Source organism: Colossoma macropomum, unplaced genomic scaffold (assembly GCF_904425465.1).
Source record: "Colossoma macropomum unplaced genomic scaffold, Colossoma_macropomum, whole genome shotgun sequence".
NCBI classification, from domain to species: Eukaryota; Metazoa; Chordata; class Actinopteri; order Characiformes; family Serrasalmidae; genus Colossoma; species Colossoma macropomum.
Window position 1 is genome coordinate 16,900,900 of NW_023494800.1, and position 25,554 is coordinate 16,926,453.

Below are 25,554 nucleotides of genomic sequence, written 5' to 3' on the forward strand. Positions count from 1 at the left end.
CTTGTAGTTTGTCATTAGCAGAAAGAAGAATGGTAGTTTCAAAAACCGACCTATAACACTGTGATTAACCAACAAGCTCTAAAGCCGAAACATCACACACTTGGACAAGCGACTACCCAAATACACCTTAGCTGCCTTGCAAATTTCTTTCTCAATCCACAATTGCTAAAGGAGATATTTCTGAGGATATATTAGATATAAGACAACCACTTGTTTAAGGAAGGAGAAAGTCCAAAGAAAATAAGTGAAATAAAGGAGCTTTCAAAATTGGAGTTCAAAATAGAGACAAGACCTGGTAGACCACCAAAACAGTCACCTTTAGACAAACAGTATGTAAAGCCCTTTTTGCTTTGAAAGACAGGAGAACATCAAGCTTCACTTTTGCTTCAAATCTGGTGTTTCTGTCCATCTTTGCACTGTGAGAAGACAACGCTATGAGTCTGAAAGGATGTGTAGTTGTCAAGGAGCTGTTACTGAGAAAAGGAAACAGAGACCAGACCTCAACATCTCTGAATGTGTTTGGGATCACTTGGATCATGAGAAGTAGAAAAAGCAACCAACTTCTGAGACTGAACTTTGGAGGTGTGAAAAACATCCCTGCAGATTTCACTGAAAAACTGAAAGCAAGTCTGAAACATGTAAGAATGTGAGCTGTAATAAAGGGTGGACAAATGAAATATTGAAAATGGTATTATATTTAGTTGTTTAGGCTTCTGTAATTATCTGATTCTAAATATGTTGTCTACTTTATCCTTATGGCTGTTTTGACTGGAAATTAAATAAATGAAAGGGTGGTCCCTGACTTTTGCACAGTACTGTGCATTTTTATTACCTAAATATCACTGTGTTAATTTGCTTATAGAACTTGCTATGAATTCAGAAGATCTAGTGATATTCATGGAGAAAGGTAAATCAGACAAATGTATTAGCACACATTTTGTATTTTCATTTACCGTGTGATGTGGTGATTTTCAAAAATGCTATTCGTTTTTTGTCCTAGTTCAGACTCAGAATTCTTATCCGAGCATGTTGCCGACTACAAAATGACGCACGACTCCAGAGGTCTACAGAGGGTCACACAGTCGCCACTAGTTGAGTCCGACATTCACCCTTGTTGTGACATGCTGTCTTTTCATTCCTGGTAAACACTGCTGAGTGTCTTGAAACTGTCCTTAAGATTACCTACTGAATGAATGTGTGCTAGAGTGCATGCTTGGACAGCGTGCGTTACGTAAGCCTGAGAGTGAATGAGTCTCCGCTCACACACATCGCCTCGGCTCAACCCTTCTTCGGCTCAACAGCATAATGTGCTTAGCCATCTCCATCCCTCTGGCCCCTCTGTGCGCTGGAATCCCGCAAGAAAGCAGCCGGCTACAATTACCTCTTTGTCATGTTAGCTGGTGCCTCATGACATGAGGGAGATCAGAATAAGTGATGCTTCTGCACTACTGTCTTGAAGATAGAGATGTAGGCAGCGAATTTTTAAAAGAGGCATGTCTAAATTGCATACTAAACCTCCTTTACCTAGCTGGCAGTACACAAAAATAAACCGGCCAAGGTTTCAGTTGCACATGGCCTCTAGTGCTGGTATTCTTTCAGATGAAGCAGTGATGGTCAGCGGGCTTTTAGAGAAGAGAATTGGGACTGGACAATGTTTTTAGCTGATAAAAATGGCTGATTTCAAGGTTTTAAGGTTTCACAGAAAATATCTCTTTAAATGTAACACCTATAATGATAACCATACTAGGGCTGTTACAATTAATCACTTAAATTGATTACTAGATTAAAAAAAAATGAATCAATTAAATTGTACACGCTTAATTAATCAGCTTCGTGATTAGCAATTTGAATGATCCATAGTGTCTTATAATGCTGGTAACTTGATGCTAGCTGGATGTTAACAAAACACTGAAATGTCCATAGAAGCACTAGTGGAAATTAGCATTATAATACTGGTGGTAATAAGGCTGCTTATCTAGTGAGTCTTTCTTCTATAAAATGATACGCATGGCCGTGACACTGGCCCAAAGCAGCATTAAAGATTTCTTAAAATTGCATTTAAAGTGACTTTAAATTTGTTGAAATCTGCAGATACACTAAAAATGCACATTTTAAATTACATTACTGTTATCTCTGACAAGAAACAGAGGCTGATGAATTTGTGCATTTTTTGCCAGACAGTGTTTGATTTGTGTAGAAAGTATATTCAAAGCCTTCCTTTTTTAGCTTTATTTTAGAATCTTTGTAGGATCTGCATTGTATATTATTAATAAGCCCATTGTTTGAGCCCACAGATCACTTTATTAATTGGCAAAATAGTTGCTAGATTACTCAATTTCTTATATAACTGATAGTGACAGCCCTACACTGTACATGCTTACAGGCACTACTGGAACTCTTGATTGGCAGGTCAACATTGTGAGGCAGTTTAACATGTTATTTAAAACTTAGTTAAGTTTTAAGGTTAGGTTATAAGGTTATTTATGCATGTATAGAGTAAAATGCATGTAAGTCTATCCATATACAATCAGCAACTAAATTCTGTAAAAGGTTTCGGTGATTAACTGGGGATGTGTAGAGATCATTGTGTCAGAGTGGTGATCCTGATGTCCATGTCCTGAGTGAGGGAGCTGCCCACAGTCAGCTCTTAACTCTCTCACCCACTTTCACACAGCCAACATAGTGTGCCCAATTAGCTACTGCCCTACAGCTCTACTGTGCAGACATTGTGAAGCATATGTTATAGTGACAGAAACACACACACATGCACAATTTGCTTAAACGTTAGCGTCACCCCCCTTTCCGTAGCTTGGTTTTTAATTTCTAACCAGTTGCTTACATATTTGGTGGTGTATTTCAGAACCTGATGCACAGTTGTGCAATAAAATAATGTTTATTATAATTTCACATGAACATTAGAAACCACAGCCAACAGTCAATGTCAAGATTTTGTGTTTTCATCATCCTGGGGACATCTGGTCCACACAAAGAGCTAAATATATAGCCACACACACAAACACACACACTTGAAGTAAGATTTGAAATGCTGTTGGCTCTACCTTGGACGAGTAGGCGTGTGGTATGGATGGCCTCTCCCTGCACGCTGTAGGCCCTGCACGTGTACGCTCCTCTGTCCTCCCGGCTAATAGACAACACAGTCAGACTGCCATCACTCACCTGTGGACACACAGCATGCTCTCATCATCACTACACAAACACAACGGCTTCTTAGTGTACACCCAAGTGAACAATTGTCTGTTAACACTCAGCATATTTTTCGCTGTAGCGACAATTTCTCTTATCTCAAAATTTGTGCCTTTACAGCAGAAGGAAAAAAATGTTCTTAATTTTGAATGGAAGTTAATGGAACAAAATGTTTTTCTAAGTTATTCTGGAGCATTTCTAATGCTCTGTTTATCATACAATTTTAACACAGTATAAACGGCAGCTGGCATTTTCAAATTCTGAAAACAATTAAAAAATTCAAAAAGCAAGGTTTTGTTCCAACAGCAACAATATTCACAATCACTGCATATTGTATGTTAGGCTACCATTTGGTGTAAAATAAAATCCAAGTTCTTTGTTTTTTGCAGTTGCTTACAAGTTTTAAGTCTAAACATACATTGTTAAAAATAAATGGTTCCTGACATTAGGGAAAACCTTTCAATTAGTGTAGAACAGGTTTGTGATGGTTAACTGAGTTACCACAGCAACAGACCCCACTGACAGTAAAAACTCATTTACTAAGGACTAAAAAAAGTTTTGTTGTTTGTTCATTTATTGATTTATTTCATGCAAACCATAGCAAGACACTAGTATTCTCACATGTGAACATAACTGAACATTTAAACATGTTGGGTGAGGCAATATCTACATTAATACCAAATTTGTTGTATCTAACATAGATTCTACAAACACGGCTGTTGAGCTGCACTGGTTGAACACGCATAGGAAGCACTTTTTTCAATGTAAAACCAAAACTTTTCCTAAACTGTGTTAATGTTAAGTTCTTTTATTTCACAAGAAATTAAGCATCACACAATATCCCTGTGTTTGCTCCCACATCCACATCTTAGTTAGGAACAGTCACAAAATTATTGCTTTATTATTATTATTCTGTATTAAAGACCCCCTCAAAGTCACATCATTTACAAATATTGTTCTTTTAAGAACCATATAGTAAAAAAAAATCATTATAAAATCAGAAGTGGTTCTTTTATGGCCTTGCTCTGAGAACCCTTTCAGTATCATAACTTTTCAAGAGTGTATATTATAGTTTTTAGGAGTTTATATTGTGGTTTTTAGCACTTTATACACATCAACACTGCAAGGGTACAGGGGTATAATTTTCCATCATGAAACTTCATCAGAAGCAGCTATATTATATAAACAGCACAACTACATAACTTTCAGGTGTGTGTACAGTTTACCGCTTACAGTTTACAGTGCACCTGGCACATAAAATACTTTGTTACATGGTCCATATGTCCATATGTCAATGAAACATTTTGTAAAGAGCATTAGCCAAAATCACATGTCTGTCATTATATCGTAGCACAAAAAGGGCCCCACTGCCACGAGGCGGGGAGCAAAGAGAGCGAGACAGCATAGCTGAGATCAAACAAACCAGGCCACTCCATCAGAGACTTAAAGATCAACGTGCTCCTGTTCTCTCTCGCCTCGCGCCCACACATGCACCATTTCCTTTTTATTACTGCCCCCTCCTGCTGCCACTGCTACCACTGTACCACAGCTCTGAGACCACTCCCCCCTAATCAAACACACTCTGGAGTCTCCTGCCCGATCAGATACATTGGTCCCAGTAGAACTAGGAGGACCACTGCACATCTCCCAATACCCGATAATGAAGAGAACACTTACTACCATGACCTTTTCACTCCTGAATGGAATTCCTCTCAGAAGGCAATTAACAATTTATAGTAGTGTTAAATATGCTTGCGGAGATTCTTGTTAACCTACAAACTCTTTCAACACAAAGCATAAGACAGGCCATCATTATTTATCATTAAAGGCTTGCCTACACATGAAAGTCTTTCCAGTTCTTCTGCCCATTAAAATTACGACACTATCCTCTCGATGCCTCTTAAGCCCCAAGAGATTAATAAAAATTTGTGTTTCTGAGAGAACTTAGGTTGAGATTCTAAGCCATAGTGTATGAATTCATGGAAAGTGAGCAGATGTGGATCTGAATAATTGATTGATTTTAAATATACTCATGTTTCTGCTGCAAGTGGTGCAGATTGGGAGAGTGATGCCGATGCTAAACAAAACCACCTGTTTCTTTCTCTCTTTCTCTTCTCTATGTACATCCAACTTGCCTTCAGTTGATCTAAGACCTCTTCCATCGCACTCCAACCCTTAAAACCAACCCTCTGAGCACAAAGTATGCTTAGAGGAAAAACATCCCATCTTTGTGGCTGTCTCAGGCTCTGTAAATGGGTGAAAAATCATATGATGTGCACCACCAACATCCAACCAATCAGGACAGGAAGTCCCATGTTGCACATGCTCAGCGTACAGCGTACAGCATACCAGGGCTGTAACCACTTATTAGTTGGTTAATAATTATTAATAACAGCAGAGAAATCATTAAGTTGAATTTATCATTTTTTCTTTTGATTTTGTATGCATGAGAGCTCTGCGCTCTGATCTGAAACTCCAGCCCTGACAGCAGTGAGGGAACCAACATCATCTCAAGCAGCATTTTTCATTCTTAATTATACAGGGAGATTCACTCGAAAGAGGCCCCGAATATTCTGTTATAACTCTCGTTAGGATGAAGCAATCTGAACCAAAAAAATTTTCTACATACCTTGACATATGTGTAATTGACTGCATTACATACGATGCTGGAAGTGATCTCTGTTTTCTGCCAGACACATGAAGGAGTATGGGGAACTAGAAGTTGTTTCCTATCTCAATCTAACAAAAAGGAAGCTCTGAGGGATTCCAGGACTCTGAGAACCCCAACAAGGGTATAGTTAGCTAACTAGCTAGCTTCTATGTTAACAAATGCGTGTTAGTATCCGCTCGTCTCATTATATTATTTGTGACAACTGATTATACCAGCATTTAGTTGTTATTGTCTAGGCAGTATGTGTCTTTTGGGGAACATTGCTGTATTTGTTTGTCTGTTGAGTTCCAGAACATCTAGTTTCTGCCAAAGTTGGTGAGTGTGCTTTTAAGCAGAATCAGAGGAGAAACTGTGAAACTTGCGTCAGATTGGGATAAAAGGACACTGTTTTATGAGCAGAGGCCGCATTGTCCTCTTAAGACTCAGAGGACCATTACAGCTTTTCTCTATTTTTCCTGGACGGCTCTGTGACAACACTTGTTTAAAAATGCATGAGGGCCACTCTGGAATAGGCCCATGCAGGTGGAACTTGTTGTGTGGAAGCAGGACGAAGAGTAGACAGATCACATAGATTCACGTTTATGTAAGTCTCCGCTCGGGAAACAGGAAGTTTTCAGATAAATTATTCACCTCTACACCAGATTAGATGTTGGGAAAATACAGGCAAGCCACATATTTCACAAGCAGATGGATCAAGCAAGAGATGGATCAAGCATGTAAGATTGAGCATGCTGATCTACGATAAGCTCCCTGTGTTCATTTGACTAGATTCTTACTGATAAGCTTGACCTTTACTATGCAGTGTGTAATTTATTGTGTATATGTGTGTATGTTTGGGTTACACAATGTACTGTTTGTTTATTGGTAGCATTCTCCTGCAAGTGTGTTGAGTCGTCCATGACATTGCATTAGCAGCAGTTTGAAAAGATGCAGTGACTTGGAGAAAGTATGTCCTAGCCTTGTGGCACTGTGTGTCATAGATGGAGACCCAACAAGTGGGTGGAAATGGCCAGGACTACATGGGGAGAAAACTGGGTTAAAATCCCTCACCCCCCCCAAAAAGATTTGCTTTTGCAGTAATGATATCACAGAAGATTTCAACATGTAAATGAGCCATTTAATAAATCACAAAATACTTAATTGTGTTCTGTGAGCATCCTTAATGACATAAATAGCTTTTTGATGAGTGAAAAGATTCAAGTGAATCAAAAAACATGAATAATTTTGGAAATTCTGAAAGGTGTTTTAAATCTATTTCAAGGTAGTCCAGACAAAGTAAACAAGTTTGTGAGTGAAAGTAAAGACAGCTCTTGTAAAATATTACTCGATTAAAAGTAGAAAGTCATTTATTTATATTTCTACTTGTGTTAAGGTACAAAGTACGTACCTCTTATTTTGAGTCTTTGGTTTAGGTACTGGGTCATATACATTGTTAAAAATAATGGTACAATGTAAATGTACGCTTAAAGGTACAATAGTGGATTTAAGGTCCAACTGTGAAACTTAAATAATTTTTTTTCCAGTGGAAAAGTACATATTTGTACATTTTCAGAACCTAATGTTTTAAAACAGAACAATCCAATAAAAAGCCTCGAGATGACAGAGATGGAGTGTGTGGAGTCAATAAAACTTATAGTTTCAGTGGATTATGGTACAGTTATGTTCCCTGACTAAAGATACTGAGATGCACCCTTGAGGGTACCACCCCAGTGACAAGAGGGGTACTGCCCCAGTGACAGATACTGATAGTGTATCATGCTATCACTCCTCCATCAAAACTCTTGGATATTGTGTATCCCATTTACAAAGATCCCACACAACATCACAGGCTGTTGTTAAATTACAAAAGCTCGTCAGAGGTGCCCAGGCCTAGTTGCAGTTGCTAAGCTACAATTGGAAAATCAGTATGTACAGGTGTGAGTTAGTGAAAGATGCACTATGATTGGTCTGCTGAAATATGAAACTGCATCACATTCTTTTGGTTATTTTAATAATAAAATACAGTTTTCTGGTCACAGGTTCAAGTAATGACACATTTGTGCAGAACGAAGTGGAGTAAAGAGTAGGATATTTTACTCTGAAATGTAATGAAAGTCTCAAAAAAGATAGAATAGAAATACTTTAATAAAGCAGTCTAAAACAGTACATGTACTTCACTACTATCCATCACCGTTGCAAGGCATATCAAATTCACAATACATTCACAATATGGTATATTTTAGTTGAGTTCCTATAAAGGAGTGATATACACTTTTCATATCTCCAGAGCATTATATGTTCCTGCTTCACACAGCTCAGCTGGAAGTCTTCTGGGCTGAACATTGAAGCTGACTGCAATTCAGTGATGTCATCTTATATAAGAGCACTACATCTCATGAAGACAATCAGAGAAAGTCTGAGCTGGAAATTGAACAATACCGCTCACACACAGAGTACACAACCACACACACACACACACACACTCACTCACACACACACACACACACACATAGATACACACGTATGGAGTCTCCGTAAGGCGAGAACGTAGATAAGTGCAGCCCATTTACTCAACAAACAGCAGCAGTCTGAGGCACAGTAATTACTCTAATTACACAGATGGAGACACATGGCCAGGCTACAGCAGACCCAACAGCGCACAACCACACATACACACACTCACACTCATGTAGATATGAGCATACCACAGCCAAGCAAACCACAGCGCACACTCTCAAACAATTAGACCTGACAGAATAGCTAGAATACTGATCAAATACATCAATCCCTCATTAGTTTGACTGAGCATTGATCCAGTAGATCAATACTGTGCTTTCAAGTACCATTCATTAAAACATTTCTGTCAGGGACAATGAACATATTGTGGTTGTCATAAAGAAACCCTGTAACTCAACTATTTCTGTTTTTTTTAACACCATATGAAAACACTAGCTGCCAATCAATAGGATCAATAGCAATGGTTCAGAATTACTTATATCTGGTTAAATCTTGTTTAGGGCTATCACTATCAATTATATTAGTAAACAAAAGAGCAAACAATACAAATAGGTTTAACTGAACAATAAAGTACTATGGAGTGCATTTTCCAAGGCTGTTTTATCTTTTGCAGAATGTATATATGGCAGGAAATGCATAAACCTGTGTCCATCAGGCTCTTTAAATATGTACTTTGAAGTATTTGCAAGTATCTGCAAATTCAGCAATATATTTTCAGACCTCTTTAAGCTTTTTAAGTTAATACTTTTTTGCCATGCATGTCATCATATACCAGTGTTTAATTCAGCCCTATGATAGTGATCATTTCTGCTAACGGATATCCTGCTATCCTATGGGTAGCAACAGTACATTCACTTCCCACACTGGGTTTAATACTACTCAGGCCAGGTCTTAGTAAAACATGAATATTTTATGCATTTCAAGTTTGTAACAGACATACAGGTGTTATATTCTTTACTTGATGTGCTGGAGTTTTACAGTAAATCCATTGGTTTCAAAGCCTAACTTTCAATATTACTGTAGTAGCCTGTTAGTCTGTAAGCCGTCTGCTGAACTGTTCAGCCTAGACATACTTGAACAAAACTTTTTACTTCATATACAGTTTTACTCCATTTACACACACAATTTGTAGCAGCAAACTTTTCATTTTACTTCATATATATGAAATTTATCACTACAGTGATTTATGCATTTGTGAGATCCTGCTGGTGTTGGTTTCCTCCTTTTTAGCAACATATGCGAAAAGTAACCTGAATGCTAATAACTTCCCCTTGTGGAGAATCTGCAAAACATGGCTTTATAATGACATGCGGATAACTTGCTTTGTCATTCAGACTGCAAACTGGTCACTGGGCTGATTCATTGAAAATGTACATTTTATTTAATTTTTTTTCTTTTTTTTAATTTGAGAATCAATTTTAACCGAAATAATCCTTATCATGTCACATTAACTTACATTCAGGTTAGGAAAGTTCTTTTCCTTCTCCTCTAAAATTTCCGGGCCTGGAGTTTTGTTATGACATCAACAACATTTCCAGATCAACCACGGCCACCAACTCAGATGAGCTGTCTTTGTAATTAAGCAATCTGCTTAAAAGTAGATAACTTCAGAAAGTGCACCCAAAGCACTGTTGCTCATGCCAGGATGGCGCGAGGGGGCAAGATGCATTTAAAAATAGATCACTTGTGTAATCGATTGCAATGTTCTCTGCGGTGCAGCGAAGGAGAGTGTGGAAGGTAAATGCGTAATTGAGCTGTCGTTCGCTAACCTCGACATCCATCTTCAGAAACCATAACACGTGCAGCTTCCAGCCTGCAGTCACTCTCTCACTCTCTCTCCACTCTGAACTCATCTCACAAGCAGACACAGCCACTGTGACAACTGCTTGCACACTTCACTGCAGAGCACATCATCAACAGGTGCAGTCCTGGATCACTCTATCTTTATGGGAATGGCTTTCTGTGAACCCCAAAGAGAATCCAGTCAATTTTTCTTGATGGTCAAGGCTATCCGTGATTAATTATCACAGGAATGCTGCAGACTCTACTGTCCAGCTATTGACTAAGAGGAGCAATGGAGGCGATGTGACAAGCAATTTGCACAAACTAAACGACTTGTTTCTTTTAAAATGTTAGACTGATTGCCTTTCACTGTGTAGACTTCAAGCCACATGTCATCTTGGTTGTCCATGGTAATCGACCACACAGATGAGGCCGAGGAAAGTTTGTGACTGAACTTGAAGTTGGCTTGACAAAGCATTTGCTATGAAACCCCAGGTGGTTGCTAATGTGTTGTTAGTCCATTGCTATGGTATCCTAGATGGTTGCTAGGGTGCTGCTAGGTCACTGCTTCCAGGTGGCTGCTAAGATGCTGCTAAGCTATTGGTACGGTATCCGGGGGATGTTGAGGTGTTGGTAGGCCATTGCTTTGGTGTACAAAGTGGTTGCTAAGGTGTTGCTAGGGCACTGCTATGGTGTCCCAGGTGGTTGTTAAGGTGTTGCGTGGCAAATGCTACATTATCCCAGGTGGTTTCTAATGTGTTGTTATTCAATTCCTATGGTATCCTAGATGGTTGCTAAGGTGTTGCTATGTTATCTCAGGTATCTGATAAAATGCTGCTAGGCCATTGCTATGGAATACCAGGCAGTTGCTACAGTGTTGCTAGGTCATTGCCATGGAATCCCAGGTGGTTGCTAAGGTGATGATAGGCCATTGCTATGTTATTCCAGGATGCTGCTAGGCTTATGCTACAGTATCCGGGGGATGTTAAGGTGTTGCTAGGCCATCGCTATGGTGTACAAGGTGGTTGCCAAGGTGTTGCTAGGGCACTTCTATGGTGTCCCAGGTGGATGTTAAGGTGTTGCTAGGCCACTGATATGGAATCCCATGTGGTTGTTAAGGTGTTGCATGGTGAATGCTACATTATTCCAGGTGGTTTCTAATGTGTTGCTAGGCTGTTGCTATAGTGTCCCAGGTGGTTGCTAATGTGTTGTTAGTCCATTGGTATGGTATTTTAGGTGGCTGCTAAGGTGTTGCTATGTTATATTAGGTATATGCTAAGATGCTGCTAGGCCATTGCTATGGAATCCCAGGCAGTTGCTACGGTGCTGCTAGGTCATTGCCATGGAATCCCAGGTGGTTGCTAAGGTGATGATAGACCATTGCTATATTATCCCAGGTGGCTGCAAAAATAGGCCACTGATATGGAATCTCAGGTGGTTGTTAAAGTGTTGTGTGGCGAATGCTACCTTATTCCAGCTGGTTTCTAATGTGTTGCTAGGCTGTTGCTATGGTATCCAAGATGGTTGCTAATATGTGTGTTTGTAATGTCTATGAAGGGCAGTGTGAGAGATGTCCTTTGTGACATCATTTGTGGCAGTTAGACTTTCGCCATCTAGGCTATCTAACTGTGAAATACATACACGTGACACTTTACTATCACTCAGCAAATGAGAAACACTGTTTGAAAAACACAAAATCCAGTATATGTCATAGTCAGTTTCAGTATCGCAATGTCAGTGCATGTTTTCTAGGTCAAGAGGATTTATTTTTCCCCACTTGAAACAGCCACTATTTACCTGAAGTCAAAACATGTGCTCTTGTAATAGTCTCGTACATGATCTCTTCTTTCACAAAGCATTGCTGTCTGTCAGTAGGCTTCTTCTAAAACTAAACTGCATCATTTTGAAGAGTATATATACACAAATACCCCACATATTCACACTTTCAGAATCAAGAAATGTGCTCTCAGCAAAACTGCTTCTTTAAAAAACATAATCTTCAAACATTTTGTTGAACACATTTACAGTAATCTTTGCCAAGTATTAAAAGCTGATCATTATGCTTTAACTTTAAAAAAACTCCATCCAGCATTAGGATTTTCTCTGTACGAAGCCACTGCCACTGAGGCATGTAATACATTTCATGACAGAGCGTATGTGGCATAGCAGTACAGCGTTTAACCAAAGTCTGCCGTGTTTGTCGAGTGAGAGCGGCTCTGCTATAATTGGAATGATAAGGCATCCTCTCTATAAATACTGTTTGACTTTCTCTCTCATCAGCTTCGCCAGCACCTCCCTCTCATCTCAGTTCAACTAAACGTTTGCTGTCACTCAATTGAAACTGCTACACATGGCAATATGCTTCATAACAATACCTCATCTTTCTACAGAAGTGTTTCATTTTAAAGGCAAGGCCTTCCGTCACCAAGCTGCCATTTTTCACCTAGTATTCAGCTCTGCGTACGGAAATGGCATTGATCTATGATCTGCTGCAAATCAAATGCCTAGTCACGAGAGCAACCTAACCATCCATTACTCTGGCGTCCTCTCTGCTGAGTCTACTGTCTTTAAAAACAGATGCATTACATTTAAAGGGCCCATATCCTACATTTTTCTTACATTTTATGTTCTTCCTTAAGGTTCACTTATATTTGTTACTGTGCATTAATGTACCAAAAAACAATAATAATTCAGTTTTACATGAAAATATTCTACCTTTCTTTATCCTTTGGAATTAAAGAGGCTGTTTTTGATACTGTGTCTTTAAGACTGATGCAAATGATCTCTGTTCTGATTGGCTGCTCTATATTGAGCCTAATTCAAAAAGCAATCCAAACTCCAACATGAATGGGTGGAGATGAACAGCCATAGTACATTTAGCAGAGTTATATGTAGGATATATGTAGATATATGTGATCTGTGACATAAAAATAGGGTTATTTTGGCAGCTTAATTTCCATGTATGGACTTTTATTTATAAAATTGACAAAAATTCAGTTTTCCATTATATGGGTCCTTTAACAATCTTTTTGGTGCGTTCACTTTATTGCATTTTGAGGTCGTAAGGGTTTGCAAATCATCATTCCCATCCCTCTCTGCAGAAACAGGCCCACATTTAGCAACCAATTTCAGGGAGAGGATTCTATGAAAAAAAAATCCGTCGTACATCCCTCAAGGCTCATCTGACCAAAAATAAAGAGCTTATCACTCCATTCCAGATATCCCACATTGGAATCAATGACTATTGTTTCGGTTGCAGTGACCTCACATAATCACCCAGCGGCGGAAGCAAAGCAGGAGCAGGGGACGGATTTCTGACCCCCGACACAAACGAGCATAGCAATTAGCCGAGGGCGCAGCGGCCAGAGAAAGCAGTGAAAAGGATCACTGCTGAATGTTTAAGGAGCAGATTCAATGGCCGACCCCTATAGCAGAGATTAGCTTTTCTGGCAGCTCCGTGCTTCATCTCCTGCATGACCTCCTCACACTGGAGCCAGCACTGAGAGGAGGTCATGGATTTTGTTGCTACTGTAAGACTCCTTAGAAATAAAGGTTCCTAAATGGCTCTTGGCAGGAAATTTAGTTTATTTAATGTTTGTAAGTCACAGCTTTAGTGAGCAGCAGTGAGTAATGTTTGTTTATTTGAGCTTGAGCTGTGTCTGTCGTTAGTTGGGAGCTACTAAGCATCAACAGCTAGGAAGCAAGATGGATAATCAGCCACTTCAGGGCTATACTTGAATAGTTGCATTCAATAAACACAAAAAGACAATGCAATTGTTAATCAGAACTGCTTATATGGCTATTAATAATCAGCTAAAACATCATGCCCATGACAGGCCTATTGGAATGATACTAAAAAGAGTATTGATCTAATGGGTCAATGCACAATCAAACCAATAAGGGACTGATGTGTTTGATCAGCATTACAGTTATTCTGTAACTGTAAGCTGTGCTTCACTTTGCTGGTGAGTGCTCATGTCTGCGCTGTAGGGTCTGCTATAGTCTGGCAATGAGTCTCTAAAATCGGGAAACGAGTGTTTAGACACTCTGGTTTTTGTTATTTAACATATTTGCAGCACATATATCTATGTCAAGCTTCTGGCCTTATCTTATAAATCTGAACAAAAAAGTATGTATTTATATGCATTGTATTAAAAAAAAAATCAGTCACTACAAATGAATAATATTAATACTTTGTTGCAAAGCTATTGTTGGGAATTATAGCTTCACAAAGCCTATGGTGAGAAATAATTAGCTTCTTACAGCATTGTGGTTCAGTTTTGCTCCAATCCTCTTGGCAAACTGTCTTTAATTCCTCATAGATTATGATGGTCCCTCTGCTGGACTCCATAAATGCTTAAGTGTGGAGTTATTGCTCTGTATATGGAGTCACTGTCTTATCGAAACATCCATTGTGATGCTCCTACCTCCATACTTTACTGTGTGTATGGTGTTCTTGGGATCATAGGTCTTTGCTTGGGCTCTGTAGCTTTTTCCATTCGAGTGTTGTTTAACAATGTTGGACTTTAGGAAGCTCCTTCACCTTCACCATAATTGCTACTTAAAGTCTTCCCAACCAATGTCAAAGTCTTTTATAATGCAGCATAAACATGTAGAACATTTTTGATCTTTACATATGTGTATATTTTGTCTGAACACATAAAGTTTGAAAAAACTGATTGTTTTTTCTTTAATGTATCTTAATTTATGTTTAAGAACACTTTTTTGCTCATACTTATAAGTATGGAGTTAAAATACATGTGTAAATGTGAAGTGGATGTATGTACAAAAACAAAAGAGTCTAAATATTTGCTTCCCCTCACTGTTTGGTCTGAGTCATACAGCCATACAATATACAGCCCTACAGAAGGAGAGAGGGATTGAAAAAGATGAAGAAGGGTGATGAGGGGAGAAAGAAAGAGAGAGAGACAGGGGTAGAATGAGAGAACAAGAGGAAGAGAGAGAGGGCAGTAAAAACAAGGAGAGGGTGAGAGAGAAAGAGAGTAATGAAAAAGTGCACAAAATCTGTCGCTTCCAATTTGATCGCACGTCATGGGTTCTAAGAGTGGCAGCTGCAGCGCTGCACTCTACGGAGACACCTGTCAATCAAACAAACACACACACACACGCATGTTCTTAATGCTCCCAAAGATCACCAGAGTGACCAAGCATTCACACACACACACATACACACACACACACACACACACACACTACAGCACTCCAGCTCAAAACACTTCATCGGACAAATTTAACAGAGAAAGAGACAGAGAGAGAGAGAGAGAGAGAGAGAGAGAGAGAGAGAGAGAGAGAGAGAGGAAAAAAGAGTAAACAAGAGAGACAAAGAGAGAAAAGACAAGAGCAGACAAAGAAGGAGAAAAAACAGAATGCAGACAAAAAGAGAGAGAGAGACAGAGAAGAAAGAGAAAGGGAGAAAAGAGAAAGAGAGAGGGGAAGAGAGGAAACAGAAAAAGTGAGAAGAGAGAGAGAGAGAGAGAGAGAGAGAGAAAGAGAGAGAGAGAAAGAGACAGAGAGAAAAAGAGAGAATGCAGAAAAATCACACGCATTTCACGTCATCACATGCCAAGTCTAAAAACACATTCAACTTCACATAAATGAATGAATCATGATGCGAGAAAATCACAAATGAAAAATAAAAATGTGCATCATGTGAAAAAAAAAAACATGAAATATCTGAAAACACGTGAAACTTTTTTGACTTTAAGTTTAAAGGGAATGAGAGAGAGTGGCATTGGAAGAAAAAGAGCGAGAGAGAGAGAGATCAGAAATTGCTCACAGGCCGTGCACTGACATGCCCTTCAGGTACACAACCAGCAGTGAGAGCACTCGCATTGTCAGCGGAGCCACACACACTCACACACACACACACACACACACACACACACACGCACACACACACACGCACGCACATACGCACACACACACACACACGCACACACACACACATACGCACTCAAACACACACACCCGCTTTGACAACATTCTCTTCATTGAAGAAGGGAGAGCGGATGAGCGCTGGTGAAAACACGCACCAGCACTGTGTTCTCCTCCCTCTGAGTCAATATTACAATCGTGTAGCATTTTGACAGGGGAGAGGAGCGTGAAGTGGAAGATGGTAATGGAGAGTGGAGTATTTGTCCATGCTCATGAGAGAAGGGAAAAAAAAACAGCATTTGCCTGTCATTCCCAGCCCCACTATATCCTCCACTCATATCCCTCCCTGCCAATATAAGCATGGCTCAATTAAGCGAATGTGACAGTATACCATGACGCGTGCTACAGGGCCTCCCCTTGGCTCTGGATGATCATTCTTCCTCGTCTGAGAGCCGGCACTAATTTCCATATCAAATTAAAGCAAAGCCATAAAAAATAAATTGGCTAAAATGTCACATGAATGCTAGCAGGCTGTATGCAGAGCCACGCTTACACAGCTCTAATGAGATCCAGTGCATGTTACAGCACAGATTAGCATCTGTATTCAATACAGGAAAACGAGCGTGTGTTTATGGCACACTGTTTCATTTTATATGGGCTGTAGACGTGTGTCACATATGCGTGTCATTATATTGTCACTTTCATGGACTGACATAATGAGACGTTATTGCACTGTCTATTACACTTTAAGGGGCCATAGTCTTATATTTTTCTTATGTAATTCCATTTACAACATTTGCATGATTTTGTTTACCAAAACCAGTGATAATTCCTTTTGTATGACCATTTCTCCACCCTCTCTTCTTATAAATACAAATACAAGCCATTTTTGTTACTGTCTCTAAGACTCATATACTGTACTGTGCTATAGTCTGAGACCATCCAGTCAAAATTGTACAAGTTTTTCATATTTCAATTTTTTTTTATAAAGAAATCTGAATGGACATCACATGGGTGTGATGTGTGCTGACCCCACTGCCCTGTGAGTGAGTTCAAAACAGGCTGTTTTTGCAGCTTATGCTGCTTTCAAGTGGTCTCAAGTATCTGCCCACCATGAGGCAATACCTTTCGAAGTCAGAAACATCTACATTTTTGAAGTGACACAAATTAGTTGAACTATGACATCAGTTCTATTTTCATCATGGTAAAAGAGACAAGAAAACTGTCAGTAACACTATTTTGAGTGGTCCTTTGTAGCTTATTAATAAACTCTTAACAAAGAATCAGTACCATGTCAACAACACATCCGTGAAGTAGCAGTGAATTTGCAGTAGTGCAGCATCTGAATAAATTGAGGTAAATATCTTGAAGATATACTGTTGATACATTAGGTAGATGTGTTAATGAGATATTACATTAAACACTCTTTATACTTGTATATATGGTGCTTCCATTATGCAAAACCTAACCCTAACCTTGACCTCAACCCAAAACCTAATCCTAACCTTCACCCTGGCCCCAATCCTAACCTTAACCTCAACCCAAAACCTAATCCTAACCCTCACCTTGGCCCTAATCATAACCATAATCCTAACCTCAACCCAAACTCCAGTGACAGAATCATGTCAGCAGCAGGTCTATAACAGCTTGTTGAGGATGTTGAGATGGTCTGTATTACATCTACATATGTGAACTTGGACACCAAATAAAGTGAAAAACAACTGAATTATTAGACTATAAACAAATCTTATTTATGCAATTAATTAAAAGTCTCTTGATAATCTACTGAATGCATTCACTGCTGGTACATCACTGATATATTGTTGATTATGTTACTGAGAGTCTGTTGAGTGTTTATTTCATCTAAAAAGGACCACTCAGAATAAAGTGTCACCAAACAGTCCATCAGCAGTATTTTTTGGAAAATTGCTATTACCTCACATCCAACTGACCCCTTTAAAATGCATGGATGCAGTGATGGATCTAGAAAATTTTTAGGTAGCACAGAGGTGGCAGGGAGTTTTGTCAGGGTGGCACATTGATGTTTCAGGGAACAGATATTTTTTTGCTATGTGTTTTTATGCCAGCAAATGTAAGATCATTTACATTTGTAGGACAATATCATGCAACACTGTTCAGGTCTATTTAGTACGGATTTACAATGTAAATATGGATGTTTTCCTACTCAAATAGCAAAACCTACAAACAACAGTGTTGCATGTAAGTTGTTGGTCAGATGTTGGTGCTTGATTGAAAAAGTAGAGCTGAACTGACTGCTAGCAGCTCCTCCCTCCTTTTTCAAGGTCTTATTTGTCCTGCCCATCATATCAGCTCTGTTTTGTTTACATTTTTTGCCTGGAGGAGGTGGATTTATTAGATTTACATTAAAGATATTGATAGTGGCGTGCTTTTCGCAGATATGATTTCTAACACACTGAAACTTTCCCATCAATTCCAATGTGTTTTTTTTCACTGTGAGCACACAAGGAGAATCAGGCCCAATCCCATTTTACCTCTTGCCCCTACCACTTAGCCCTTAGCCCTCCGTTTTGCATATTCACGTCTAAGGGTAGGGCGTCCCAATTTTTGTTGAGATAGAGGGGTAGGGCAAAGTGTTAGGGCTACATGGCCCTCCAAACAGAGGGTTTTCAGAGGCTCGTAGTTTGCTTATATCTTGGTAGCTAGCTAGCTAAATTTCCCATTCCACCTTAAATAGTCCAGCAGTACTGATGCCTGATTTACCGAAATGTAACTGCTGCTCCATTTAAGGTGGAACTGGAAAATACAAACAAGAATAGCTAGCAAATACTTGACATCAGCTTCACATCACCAAAAATGGTTAATAATAAATAATTATCACATTCCCCTCTTTGAAGGCATATAATGAATTAAATTTAACTAAAGACCAGCAGTGAGGTTGCTGAACTTTACCCTCCTCTCCTGTCACTGCAGACTGGCAGGGCTGCCTATAGAGCACTGCTAGTAGCCTGTTAATGAAGTAATGTCCTTTTTTATTTGAGGGTTGTCCCATTTTGTAGGGGGAGATTCTAGCCACTACCCATTGTAACGCAGTCCCAAAAGGGCAAGGTCAACCTCGAAAACACGGGGTAGGAGTAAAAATAGGAAGTGGGATTGGGCCTAACTGTATTCATCAAGGAGTGACGACGATGAAGTTATCAAGCAAAATAAAACATGATTTCAATGGATTATGGTATAATTATGTTCTCTGACTAAATGTACTGAGATGTACCCTTGAGGGTACCACCCCAGTGACAGTCTCATACCTTTTTTCTGAGAGTGTACTGTGTTTCCCATCACTGTAAATGTTAATTTAGCCAAAATCGCCGGTTCTCATTGTCAAGATTGTGCTTTTGTGGCTGTAGTGTTAAATAAACTAAATGCCACCATCAGGTGAACAGAAAAATTGTAACATATTGGCTACCAGGCCACTTACAACGCATTCTAAAACACAAGCCACAGGCTACTTAAAATCTGTCCGCAGGCCACATTTTGTCCTGGAGCCGGACCTTGGACACCCCTGCCTTAAACTAACCACACTCATGTAAACACACTAACATGTTCCCCATCATCTGATGACTCGGCACAAACGTGTCCACATTCGGTCATGACACTGCATCACTGCAGTGAAATTAGTTGCTTGTTTTTTAATATGAGACTTTACATAAATAAGCTACTGTTTCCATCTATACTCACTCCTCTAGCAGCAGCCTTGTGACACCCCCCCCACCCCGTGTGGGTTCCGAGTGGGAAAGCAGCTTGCTCACCAAGATGTGTCTTGTGATTTCTCACCACCGATTGGCTCCTTGTGTTAATTAATAATAGACTTTTTTAAAAATACAATATTCCTGCCCACTTCAAGAATTCTTGGAATACAGACATGCTGTATTTATTACAATTTTGCGTCATACTGAAGAGCCACAGAATTGGGGTGGCAGCTAGGGGTGGCAAGTGCCACAGAGGGGGTGGCAGCTGTCACCCCTTGCCACCTTGTAGATCTAACCCTGATCACAGATGAAAAATAAGATTAATGCGCAAGTACTGGCACAAAAAGCCCTTGGTTACTGATCTGAACTCAGTTCTTAATATTCCCTCATAAAGGTGACACTAGGATTTGGATGGCTGAAGTTGGACTCACCTTATACTTGTCGCTGTCCTGCAAGGGCTCTCCCTCCCGTAGCCAGCTGACCGAGGGCTTGGGGTTCCCAAAGGCCGTGCAGCTCAGAGTGATGCTGCCTCCCTCTTTAGCCTCCACGTACTGTGGTGGGGTGTCCGTGAAGGTGGGAGGAGCTGCAACACACATGAGAGACTTTAAGACGCTGACATTCCACATACAACCCACAGTCTGCCACACACAAATCACTGAAATGGTAACACGGCAGGTACATAATAACAACCTGCACCAGTGCTCCGTTTGATATGTGTGTTTAGAATAGAGCCTATAAAAGAGTGAGTTATTCCTCAGCTATAACTGCAGCCGTAGGGGTTCAAGAGGCCATCTGCGCTGTTAGTTCATACCTGTGCAGCACACAGCACCACGGCCATGAATCCTCTACTCGCACATATGCAGGCATTTATGAGCATTTAGTATATATGAGCTGCCACTGCTCCTCACTCACTCTCTCTCTCTCTCTCTCTCTCTCTCTCTCTCTGCGAATTATTCCCCATGCTACTCTGCTGTTCTCTCCAGGGCCTTTCATCACAAATACCTGATTTAGTACCTACAGTGTGACCAAGCAGCCTGTCCCTCTAATAACTCCAGCAGGGAGAGCAGCCATCCCAAAGTCATGTGACACTCACTGTGCCAAGTTCTGTTACATGCAGATAACCAGGATACAGCAATGACCAGAAGCAACTTAAAATATTTGTTCGAAACCAACAGGACTATTCACATTTTACATTAAAGTTAAATAGAAATATTTGTGCAAAACCAACAGGACTATTCACATTTCACATTTAAGTTTACCATCTTCAACAAATTTTGGTCAGAATTTACTGTGGTTTTCCTTTTTTTACTCTATTTTATTCTTCCTTGCTACTTTTACTACCTTAAACAGTTTTTAAACTGGCACACTGGAGTCAATTCATGTTGTTGGAATGATGGAATTCTTTTGGGTTCTGTAAGGTTCTGAGAGAATTTTGGTGGGTTACAGTTGGGCTCAGACAGAACGTTGTCAGTTTATGTTCAGGTTCAGACAGAATTTCACTGAGTTATGGTTGATTTCAGAAAGAATTTTGTTGGGCTACAGTCAGATGCACACAGAATTTAGGCAGGTTGCAGTCAGGTTCACACAGAATTTAGGCAGGTTGCAGTCAGGTTCACACGGAATTTAGGCAGGTTACAGTCAGGTTCACACAGAATTTAGGCAGGTTGCAGTCAGGTTCACACAGAATTTAGGCAGGTTGCAGTCAGGTTCACACGGAATTTAGGCAGGTAACAGTCAGGTTCACACAGAATTTAGGCAGGTTACAGTCAGGTTCACACAGAATTTAGGCAGGTTGCAGTCAGGTTCACACAGAATTTAGGTAGGTTACAGTCAGGTTCACACAGAATTTAGGCAGGTTGCAGTCAGGTTCACACAACATTTAGGCAGGTTGCAGTCAGGTTCACACAGAATTTAGGCAGGCTGCAGTTGGGTTTACACAGAATTTTAGTAGGTTGTTGGTTTACTATTAGGTTCAAACAGAATTCTGTCAGTCAACAATTGGATTTGGACAGAATACTGTCAGGATACTTTCATATTCAAACAGAATTCTGTCAAGTTATGGTCGCGTTCAGATTGGGGCTACAGTCTGATTCAGATAGAATTTTGCTGGACTACAGTTGGGTTCAGACAGAAAGTTCTTGTGCTGCAGTTGGGTCCAAACAGACTTTTGAGGGGTTACTTTCAGGTTCAAACTCAATTTGGTCAGGTTATGTTAGGGTTTGTACAGACTTGTTGGGCTACAGTGAATTTTAACTGGCTTAGATTTAAAACTTGGTGCTGTTATGATCTCAGCCATTTAGGTACTCAGACTCCCCCTGCTGCCATTGCCACTAAGTGCACATCACACATCTTTCATAGTGGGTTTTAGGAGGGCAGGCACTGATTAGGAATGGGTTATGATGCATATATCTCCTAAGAATGACTTAATTTAGGGGGATTTTTGTGTAATGTGGTCTCAGTTGGTCATAATGCAGCTTTCCTCGCTGGTTTTGTGCCTGGGGTCTTGGGGAGTACGGACCAACACATTCTGTTTTAAAAAAGCAGGTTAAAAAGTGAACCTTATTCACAGATTTCCCATTCCAGTACTCCAAGCTTTTCACATGCTTAATAAAACATTTGACCACATTTGTGTGAAGGCTGGGAGAGTGGGTGAGAAGCTTAAGCATGGAAAATGGGGAGAACGATTTAGGTGCATGAAATATTTATAGTGGTGGAAGAGCACTCTGGAGACACTTGAGTGTGGAGACCTGCTCTGGGCCCAGCATTACTGTATGAACAGGCAGGAGACAGAAGCCAGGGCTAAAATCTGGACAATCAATTACAATTCTAAATAACTGTAACCCCTTAAACCCCAAATGGCCTGAATGTACATCCACACTTTAGTTTCTCACTTTGATTGCTGCATAACTTTTCAAGTTTTAAAATAGTCACATAATAATTTACAGTGGCTACTGAATAAAATGACTTCAGATCAATAAATGAGTTAGGTATCTAGAATTCAAGGGGTTAACCCCAAGTGAGTTGTTATTGTGGGTTGCCTTTTTTTCCTCTGTGAGCCCTGTGGAGCTGGACAGATGTCATAGAGCTCAATACGGTGGCACAGGAACAGCACTTTGGCAGATGGAGTGGGACACACTTCTCTTAACATGACATCCTTGTTTTTACTGCTGTCTCCTGATAGTGCCATGAAACACTGCCTTCTCATCCAGGGGTACCCAATCCCGATTCTGGAGGGCCACAGGAACAGCACAGTTTGGTGATTTCCCTGCTCTAAAATACCTCCTAAACCTGGTAAATAATCAGTCAACAGAGTCTGAACAGGGAAATTACCAACAATGCTGAACTAAAATCATACAGGACCCCCTTGTTCTGCCATGGGCTTTTTACGTAGAAACACAAGACGATACATGAATGGCACACAAAATCACTTTGGGCGTCCTGTGGAGGGACAGGTGTGTCCCCAGGTTCACAAGGCAATGGAGGCCACAAGGCCAACATGCACCAAGACATCTGTCCACTCAGAGAGCTCCTTCTGGTCTACGCTCAGCTTCACACACACTCTCACTGCACTGTGATGTTGACCAAACACAGACTGTCTCGCTTTCTTTCTCTCTACTCTGCGCACACACAAGTGCCTGAAATTAATTCTTAAAAAGGCTGAAGATCACAGTGTGATAGCTAATCCTGCAAGCCAGGCATGCCCAAATAGGAATGTCAAAAGTATTTAATAACATTATACTATATTGTTTTACTAAAATATTTCAAAAAATACCAATCTAAAAGAAAAATAAGAACTTAAGTTACACACAGATTAAAGACATGTTTGTTCTATTATTGAGTGGAAGGGTGGGGCTACAGTAATATTCTGGTGGGTCAATTTTTTGACTGTAGGCCTTAGCTCTGCTTAAACTCTACAGACCTGTCAGCATGTTTAAACTTTCCAGCCCACACTCTAATAACTGTCACAATTAGGTTGTCATAATTGCTTAATTAATCCATAAAACTGACCTCAATGAATCTGCAAGAATTAGTTGGTATTTGACATGATGCATAATTCTCTTTGAAATGCTCTGCATGTTTTATTATTGTTTATGTACTTTATTGAACCTATAAGGAATATTTGTCATTTTCCTGCCTGTAGAGCAGCACTGCCTGGGGCAAAGGGGGGTTGAAGTGCCTTACCCATGGGCACAACCAGTTATAACCAATCAGTCCTGAAATTCCAACCCGTGACCTTCTGGTTGCTGGCTCACTTTTTCTAAGGCTAGACTAACAGCCACCCAGTGACAGCCCTATTACTGCCTAATAATCCTTAAGACTAATAACTGAATAAAATTCTAGAGTTTAATGGGGCATTCTGGCCTAAAACTAGCATCTAATATGGTATCTGTCATGTTATGTAACTTTCTGCAGTGCAGCACTGTATCTCTCATCCTCATTTGTTTGACATAACTCACGACTGTGTGAACATTTTGTGTTTTTATTGTTTCCTCAATACAATACCCAGCATGCATTGTGCAAATATGTCATACAACTGTTGGGGACCCCCATACAGTGACAAAGAAATGCACTGATGTACCACTCATGTAGAGGCTAACAAATACAGGTGTGATATCTTTCTTCCTAGCAGTTACATTAGCTATATGCCTCCTTCTGCTTTAGCAGCTAGTGGAAAAAATAAATACATTTTCAACAGACCGCCCCAAAAACTCCATCCCAAAGCAGATGTAGGGCTCTTAACAAAAACCTCCACCTTCAAGACACACCATTAGAAGGGGGTAGTCGTAGTCTGTAAACCAGAAAATCTCACGTTTACAACAGAAATGGTTACATTGTTATTCTGGCCGGAGTGTCCCTTTAAGGCAGTGGTGTCCAATCTTTATCCAGGGCCAGTGTGGCTGCAGGTTTTCATCCCAAACAAGCTGGAACACACGTGATTCCACTTGTTTAATCATCTGATCATGTGAGCTCCTGCTTTGTTGGAATAAAAACCTGCAGCCACACCAGTTCTTTGTGGATAAGAGTGGACATCCATGCTTTAAGGGGTTAAAGACTGCCTACTAATTGCAGCGATTGGCATGAGCGTGTTGCAGTTTGTGCAGCCACATTTTTGCATTGATCTTAAAGCCTGCCTCAGCTTTTTAATCAGCCTTTTGCTTTAGAGTGTCACAGTATTCAAATGAACTCACTTGACACTGGCCCGAGTGATCGAGACGTGCACGCTGACTGAAGAAGCAGCTCTGTTTTTGCTGAATCAGACCTGCTTGGCCCTACACCTGCAGTGTGCAGAAATCAAAGAGCCAGCGCAGAAGCAGAATAGGTCAAACACAGCTAAGCCGAGGCGCTTTCTAGTCATGTTTCGTCTGATCGCGGACATAACGTTAGACTCCGGCAGGCTGGTGTGGATAGTGCCGGTCACACTGTAACCGCAGTGTCAGTGAACAGAGCTTTCTGCTGGGGCTAAATAGAGCTTTCCAAACAAGTGCCTCTAACTATGTCCTTCACACATTTAGAGATAACTGCGAGAGAGAGAGAGAGAGAGAGAGATGGGGAGTGCACCTCAGAATAGAGCTGTTACATTCAGCTCTGCACCATCATCTGTGCAGCCCCTACAGGCGCACTCACACACACACACACACAGGCGAGAGTGATAAATGCATGCACACATTCACTCATCACCACTCTATAATAATTCTACTAAATATGCAGCTACTTCAGGGAAGAGCAACATCAATAACATCACTTCCACTGCAGTGTGTGTGCAATACCATCAACACCATC

General features: G+C 40.2%; 1 protein-coding gene across 1 annotated transcript in view; it reads right to left on the reverse strand.

The window, feature by feature from the left end:
* igsf9bb (immunoglobulin superfamily, member 9Bb) overlaps positions 1-25,554 on the reverse strand; it is a 150,781-nt gene that overhangs the window by 57,170 nt on the left and 68,057 nt on the right. Inside the window, exons 4-5 of the mRNA XM_036588980.1 lie at positions 20,205-20,356; positions 3,060-3,177 (exon numbers count right to left, since the gene is read on the reverse strand). Coding sequence (XP_036444873.1) covers positions 3,060-3,177; positions 20,205-20,356 — 270 coding nt within the window. The remainder of the gene's footprint in view (positions 1-3,059; positions 3,178-20,204; positions 20,357-25,554) is intronic.